The following is an 8,447-nucleotide window of genomic DNA, read 5'->3' on the forward strand; positions in this document are numbered from 1 at the left end:
ACTACAGCCTTTTCCAAATTCAGTCATCTATCCATCTGGTGGACTTGACACAGCTATAAGGAAACACAGAATGACACATGGAGTGGGATTCTGGGCTGGAATACAGAGAGATGACTTGGTTCTCTGTATTCCTGGGCTGGTTCTCTGTGGTCCTCCGCTCAGTGTGAAAGGATCAGCCACTCCCATCCCTAACGAAGTGAATGGCCATGCCATTCTCAGCCAGTAGGGGTCTAGTAGGGACATGTAGCCTTCATATGCTGAGCTTGTTCAAGACCTTTGTTACCAGGAGTATGGATAGGAAGAATTTCCTCCCTGCCCCATGAGTAAAGAGAGCATCTCTCATCAGTACATCTCTTCCTGATGTATCATCCCAACATAGGTAACTTGTTTAGACCACTCTCTGGCATGCCCACTTGAGAGAAAGTTAAACACTAGCCCCTAAATCTAATGACCACTTTTGTGTCCTCTACCAACACATTACACCTATAGGTGTCATACTTGCCTTTTCTGTAAGGTAAGCAGCAACTCAGGAATGCTTTGTGAAATATTGCCCTTGTCATAAACAGATAGCTAAGGGTTAATGTCTCTTTCACCTGAAGCACCTGACCAGAAGACCAATCAGGAAACCGGATTTTTTCAACTCTGGGTGGAGGAAAAAAGTTGTGTCTGAGTCTTCGTCCGTCTGCCTGTCCCTCTCAGCTTTGGGAAGGATTTTCTATTTCCTGCTTTCTAATCTTCTGTTTCCAAGTTGTAAGTACAAAATTTAGTAAGGCAGTAAGGTTTCTATTGTTTTTCTTTTATATTTACATAAATATAGTTGCTGGAGTGCTTTAATTTGTATTCCTTTTGAATAAGGCTGTTTATTCAATATTCTTTTAAGCAATTGACCCTGTATTTGTCACCTTAATACAGAGAAACCATTTTTATGTATTTTTCTTTCTTTTTATATAAAGCTTTCTTTTTAAGACCTGTTGGAGTTTTTCTTTAGTGGGAAATTCCAGGGGGTTGGGTCTGCAGCTCACCAGGGAATTGGTGGGAGGAAAAAGTCAGAGGGAGATCTGTGTGTGTTAGATTTATTTGCCTGACTTTGCATACTCTCTGGGTGAGGGGGGAAAGAGAGATTAACTCTCGGTAATTCTGTTCTCCAGGACTGGGAACGGGGAGGGGGGAGTCCCTCTGTTTAGATTCACAGAGCTTGTGTCTGTGTATCTCTCCAGGAGCACCTGGAGGGGGGAAGGGAAAAGATTTCTTTCCCTTTGTTGTGAGACTCAAGGGTTTGGGTCTTGGGGTCCCCAGGGAAGGTTTTTCAGGGGGACCAGAGTGCCCCAAAACACTCTAATTTTTTGGGTGGTGGCAGCCGTACCAGGTCCAAGCTGGTAACTAAGCTTGGAGGTTTTCATGCTAACCCTCATATTTTGGACGCTAAGGTCCAAATCTGGGACTAGGTTATGACAGCCCTATTCCAGGCTTCCTAGCACAGGAGGAAAACATCGGATGCACCTTGCTTTTTGTGAACAGCAAGGAAGGTTTACAATCTGAGTCAGGGACCATGTTTTGGAATACGAGCTCTCTGAAGGGCTCATCTTCAGAGCATTTTTGTACAGCTTCAGTTCTTTTGAGATCAGATTTCATGGGAATGATGCACTGCTTCATTAATCCTTTTGCTAGGCAGAGTGCATCCACACCTCATGTTTGTCAAAGGAATTTGGAAGTCTTATAAATAGTGAATTGTCCCTAGATTGCCACCAGGCTAAAGAGTCTTGTGAATCATTCACCGACTTATTCATCACCCAGATACAGATCAATAATTGTACAACTGGAGACGCCAAACTTCAGGGTCCTCTGGGACAGTCTCATATCGAAATATACTACAAAAACAAAAATACTGTTGAAACAAAGTAAATCCTATGCCTGCAGCAAAGTAAGTGGACACCTGTTAATGTCCACGTTTCCCTTCCAGTTCCACAGCATAGGTTCTTGACCCAGGACAGGGAGGCTTTGAGTTCAGCAATGTTCAGACTAGCATTTGAGTGAGGTATAGGCAGTATTTTTTAAAGCTGAGTGCTTACACATACACAAATGGTTCCCTGTAACTTCTTGCTTTGTCAGTGCTGTCATACAAATGATCGGCTTGTTGCAAGTATCTTGGTACTTGTCCCAACCCAGAGAATTGAATCCCAAACAAAGATCTCTACTTAGCTTCAATGTACAGATCAAGAAATAAAGTGCAAAACCCCAACCAAATTCTGTTCAAAACTCTATAAGGCACTAGTCAGTGAACCATCTTAGGGAGGAATATCAGCCAAATGAATTGCTTTGATGGCTTCAACTGTCTCCTCCTTTCTCCATCTACTGGTTAGAGGAAGAATAATTTCAAACCAGAGAACAGACAAACCAAGAAACATTATTTCACAAAAAGTTATTTTTCTTTCTGACTTAAAATCTAAAACTTTAATGCTGTTTAGGGCTAGAAAGAAAGCAAGCAACCAACATTCATATTTGCAAAGAGAAATCAGTTTTTGCTTTGTCTGTGATGTCCAGCAGTTTAAAAGCTACTTCCAAACTAGAAAATGCTTCTGAAGATGAAAGTGGAAATGCTCTGCCTGGAAAAAATGCAAATCTCAAATATCCCACATATAACGCTGCCAGAAGCTGAACTGCTACCTTTTACAAGGCATTTTAGAGCTACAAAAAATACTAAACACACTAACTAGTTTTATCAGCCAAGGAAGCACCTTCGATTTGTTCTGCTATTTTAGAATACCTTTTTGGACAGGTCAATGTGGTACACTTTGCTGTTAAGAGAGTCTTTCCTTGGGAGAAGAAGCTACAAAACACCTTATCCAGCTTCATAAAAGTATAAAATTAGAGAACCTGGGTTGGTAAATAGCAATATGAACATAAACAAAATTTATTTCTCTTGGACCAGCGTAATATACAGTGGATACGTACTGCAACCCATACTTTGTGCCATGTGGAATGTTTTAGTGACAGAGCAACATCAGGACCACTGTCCCATTGCCTGGGTGAGGCTGTGAGCAACATGGTCATGTTGTTCAGCCTTTGCTAGCATTCTACTTTTATGTTCCCTAGCAACTAATTGGGAGTGGCATAGCAACCTTACTGCAGACCGTGCAACGGAGAGTAGCTCTGGTGGCTGTCATAAATAAAGATGAGATTGCCACTGCGTGAAAACATTCATCCAAAACAAAGGTGTGCCCCTCTTAAATCAGCCTGGTGTCTGCCCCAGTGGGCAGGGCAGGAGGTGGTATAACCACACAGTGTACTGGCTCCTGTGAGCGGTGGCCTGACATGCTGTTGTTTTCGTCACTGCAGTTCCCGGAAGAGCCCTGCAGCTCTGCGGATATCTGATTTATATCTGCAGATATACATTTTGTAGCTGCGCAGGGTTTTATCTGTTTTCAAATGTCCATAAAACATGGCTTCGGGAAATCACATATCATCCATATGTACAAGGTGAACAGCCCAGCAAAGCTGCACCTGCAGGATTAGGGATTCAACGCTAATCATACAGCACTGGGTCCATGACTTCAACATTTGGTATCCTGTCTGACCATCTGATGTTAGAGATGAGAGAGAGACAGCACATGTGAAAATGCTCCAATTCCTTGCTACAGAGTGTCCATGTCTTACAGCCAGAAAGGAGAGTGTTTAACACGATTGGCTGATAGGTTATTAAAGTCAAATGCTTCTCACATTCCATAGATGACAACAAAGTCAACTATAGGCAGAACTGGCTTTAGAAATGCCCTGTGTATCTGCAACATCGATTATGGCATTAGTAGATAAAGTGCTGTCAAGACAGCAAACTTTTTCTACTACATTAAGCAGCGTATCAACTGTGATTTCAGGGGCAGCTTACATACCAAGAAAGCATGGTTCAGTGGTTGAGGACTAGCATGGGAGCTTGGAGACACAGATTCAATTCTCAGCCTGTCACAGACTTCCTGTGTGACTTTAGAGAAATGGCTTAGTCCTAGAGTACACCAGACAAGGTTTGCCGGTATAGGTATACCAGCGAACCCTCCCCGTGTAGAGACACATACTCAAAAAAGGTGCTCATGTTGGTATAGCTTATGCTGGGGATTGGCAAGCAAAAACAAGCTACACCAGCAAAAGCACTTTAAAGGGCCCAGGGCTCCCCACAGCGTCCAGAGCCTCTGGCCCTTTAAAATCACCATCAGAGCCCAGCTGCCGGGCTCAGGTGGGAATGTAAAGGGCCTGGTGCTCCAGCTGCTGCAGGGAGCCCCAGGCCCTTTAAATCACTGCCAGCGCTCCAGCAGCGGGGCTCGGGCAGTGCTTTAAAGGGCCTGGAGCTCTGCGGCAGCCGGAGCACTGGGCCCTTTATTTCGCCCCAGGGCTCCCAGTCACCTCTGCAGCTGGTAGCTCCAGGGTGATTTAAAGGCTCTGGGGCTCCCAGCCACAGTCAGAGCCCCAGGGCATTTAAACGACTCTTCCAGTTGAGGTCACGGCCCCACTCAGGACTCCGGCGTACCGGTAAGTCCTTTCAGTTACTTTCACCCCTGAGGGCAGCAGAACTGTACTTAGCACGCACTGATTGAGAGGGGTCATCCTAAACTGACCTTCACTTGCTAAGCAGAGAGTAGGATGTCAAGTTCCAGTGAAGAAGAGAGTGGTGGGTGGGGACAGGTGTTCTGATCTGGTGGTGTACACTTTGCCCAAAGAGTCCTAGATGCCATTTGATCTGCCCCTCTCCGTTTAATGGCAGAGCTGACTGAACTCAATTGAGAGCCCTTGTTTTTGTTTGGTGATTCCTAGAGCTGACATCGCTGCTGAGCTAGGAGCTAAGCCTTAGACCTTGAGTGGGGACAGTGAAAGGCAACACAGAGACTGCACCGGATGTGAGGTTCCCCACTACCTGCTGAAATCACTAAGACCTGAGTTAAGTGGAAGAAGCTCAGAACCTGACATTGGGGGAGCAACAAGCAGCGGCAGCAAAACAGCAGCAGCAGCCAGGGCAGCAGCAGAGAGGAGCAGCAACAGAGGAACAGCAGCAGCTGTGAGCCTGTTGCAGAGGCAGCAGCAGAGGCATTGCTCAACACCCTCTCCCACCCCAGAGTGTGAGGTGAACCCCGTGAATGCACTTCTGAACTCTGGGGTGGCACCAACCAAGCAGAGCCAACTGTGAGCAGGGTGCAGCACAAGGAAAGGGGAATGATGTGTTAATGGGACATTCATTAGTTAGATCTTCCTACCATGTGTTGGGCAGTGTCCTTTGCCTCAGTTTCCCACCTTACGGTGGGGTCAGGTTTGTTTATGGTCATGTGCTTTAGAAAAAGTGATTGTGGTGTTTTCCCAAATTAATGCTGGGTTTCCTTCTCCATTTATTAAAAGTTCCTTTTTTGTTATGCACAGGCTCCATGCTTGCAAGTGGGGAAGCACTGCCTCTTAGGGGCACCCAGGGGTGATATTAAGGTTTCCAGATTACTGGGTGGGGGGCTCAAGTGGGTTCTCTTTTGTACTGTTAGGAGGAACCCCTAGAGCAGTGGTTCTCAAACTTTTGTACTGGTGACCCCTTTCACATAGCTAGCCTCTAAGTGCGAGTGCAACCCCATCCCCATAAATTAAAAACACTTTTTTATATATTTAATACCATTATAAATGCTGGAGGCAAAGCAGGATTTGGAGTGGAGGCTGACAGCTCGCGATCCCCCAGGTAATAACCTTGTGACCCACTGAGGGGTCCCGACCCCGCCAGTTTGAGAACCCCTGCCCTAGAGATCAAACTCAGCCCTTCTTGCTGCTCACTCAACCTGGCAGAAGGGTTACACACAAAGATTTTTCTTTAAATTAAAAAAAAAAACAAACCACCCACAAATAGGATTTTCTCATGTTTGAGCTTTTTATGAAAACATGTTGTTTCAAACAAAACCAATGTTATTTATCTGTATTTCTTGCAAACAGTTCAATTTTCGCAGATCCCTTTATTGTATTTTTATCACACAATCAAAACCTGGTCTACAACACTTCAAAGCAAAGTGGGTTAAGTTAGCTTGGGAGGAGTGCAGCTTTATTACAATGTCAGTAAAGCAACAGAAAATTTCCATTACCAAAAGGGGCTGATGTAGACCTACTCAATGCCATTAAAAATGACCAGTGTCAAAACTCGAACGAAATTCAACTCTTCAGATTAACCCTCAAAGCCATGAAAACACAGCACACACTGGGGAAACAGTCACAGTCAAGGAATTGTCAAGGCTTGTCAATACACAGAGTTACATGCGAACATCAATGCCCAAGTGAAGAACTGAGGCCAAAGACACCCCTCTCAACTCAGGTCATCATTGCACATGAACCACAGCAGCCAGAAGCCTTCATCATCTCTAAGGGGTATTGGAAACTTGACAGCTTCAGCCAAATGGCTATGTAGTAGTACACTGGTGAACTTGAAGAGAACAAAACAAACCAACAAGCCATCCAAGACAAAATCAAAGCCCTCAGAGATGATGAACTATATCTGGCTTTAACAGCAAAGAATCTGTCAATCCAAATTGCAGGAAACAGTAAGAAAGGAGCTGAAGTAGAACATGCTAAAAGGCACTAATGCAATGGTAGCTGATCTCCAAACAAGACTTACCTATGGATGCCTCAAAGGGTCAAAAATCTTTGAAAGCTATTAAAAAAAAAAAAAAAAAAAGGTTCTGCCTGGCTCAATTTGGAAGCACAGGACCCAAGAGCAGGAATCCAGTCCATCTGGTGTGTCTAGAGAATGTCAGTCCCTGGATTGGCCCTACCAAGGCACAGTGAGCACTCTCTTCTTACAGCAGAGGTTTCACAACCTTTTCATAGGTCGAAGCTCTTCTCATGAGCCACCTCTCTCATTCACTGTGCATCATCCACCCTGTATAATGAATGAAGCAGGAGTCTATATAGTAGAGCTGCCAATTCTGACTGAAACTATTCTGGGAGATTCTCCCCCCCAACATGACAATGTAATTTTCTTAAAATATCCTATTAATGTCTCCGGGATTGCTTTCAGTAGTCACCAGGAGATGGATCCCGATTCTGGGAGACTCCAGGCCAATCCTGGAGGGTTGGCAACCCTACTATGCAATAAAAATTACTGTATTACACATACATACAGTGAGGTAGATTTCACTGGCAACCTACCTTTTTGACATTTCCTGACTTATGTACTTGATTTTACAACAGTAAAAGAACCTTAAAACAATGGTTTGTATAAGCAACTTTTGGTCATGGTATTTCTTTATAAGGGTTGATCTTTCTATGCACATCTAGTTGTTGTACAGGACTGTACTTACAACATGAAGTCTTGTTCCCAGCAGGGCTGATCCCCTCGCACTGCTACTGTTGTACTCTTCACATTTTGCACTTTCAAGGTCACATAGGTATTAAATTTATCTAAACAAAGAGAGTAAAATGATTACTTTTTACTATTACCATCTCTTACAAAAGCAACATTATAAAGCCGCTAGTTGTCTTACTACACACAAAAAATGCTATTGGTAGGCACATTATCTGGCTATTTATGAAGTCCATACGAAAACACATTTAAAAAAAAATCTTCCATGGATTTGCATTTTCCACAAAAATATTACCCTCAATTTCTTAAAGAGGTGAGATTCATACAGGACTGAATAAAATCATTTCTTCTCTAAAATGAGGGCAAACTGTGATCACCTACAACGAGTTAATAGCAGCTTTAAGAGAATATATCAAATCCTGAAGAAAAACAAATGTAAGTGACAACTTGCCCAAAGGCAGGTGGGGGAAACTGAATCTAAAAGCCAGGACATCATCTATCCCTTAAACAGATGCAGTAACGAAAAATGTGTACAATATGCACTGAAGGACATAGCCCGAAGTTAACCAAGCTACTCTCATGAATCTGGATCCTCCTCTGTGACACCATGTATAAGGGTTTCTGAGAACAAATTGATGAAAAAGTGTATTTTGAAACTTATGCAGCTTCATATTAAGCCAGCTGTACTAAAAGAACAAGCCACATTGTCATGTTTTGCCAGTTTGAGTTATATTATATAAATAAATAAATATAAAAACAAACAACCTAATTACCTTATAGTATTTCTACCCAGCACAATTCCAAACCACACCTCCTTGGTAGCTGCTATTTATTCCTTACCAGCCATGATGGAAAGACATGTGGGCGTAGGCCGATACAAAGTTTAAACACCCAGCAATCTGAGAATGAACAAGCTCCCATTCAAGGAGCAGCTATTGCCTGAGGCACTCAACCAATCATCAACCTCTGCACAAGTCAAGTACTAAACAAGCGGGGTGCACATTTCAAGAGGGAACATTTTAGCAATGCAGTGTCCCAGTATAGCAAGTCTCAAAACAAGTCAGATCATAGTCCATTACTACTCCGATTCATGCTCAAAAATGCAGACTGGTGCTGCAGGCTACACTAGCATATCCGAGCA

The 8,447-nt window shown here is 43.4% G+C and overlaps 1 protein-coding gene across 1 annotated transcript in view; it reads right to left on the reverse strand.

Moving 5' to 3' along the window:
• The window catches only part of UNC13B (unc-13 homolog B), a 336,698-nt gene extending 329,302 nt beyond the window's left edge, over positions 1–7,396 (reverse strand). Inside the window, exon 1 of the mRNA XM_050943528.1 lies at positions 7,305–7,396. Within this exon, the coding sequence (XP_050799485.1) occupies positions 7,305–7,309 (5 nt within the window). The 5' untranslated portion in view covers positions 7,310–7,396. The remainder of the gene's footprint in view (positions 1–7,304) is intronic.
• Between the last annotated feature and the right edge of the window lie 1,051 nt (positions 7,397–8,447).

Source organism: Gopherus flavomarginatus, chromosome 3, assembly GCF_025201925.1.
Source record: "Gopherus flavomarginatus isolate rGopFla2 chromosome 3, rGopFla2.mat.asm, whole genome shotgun sequence".
NCBI lineage: Eukaryota > Metazoa > Chordata > Testudines > Testudinidae > Gopherus > Gopherus flavomarginatus.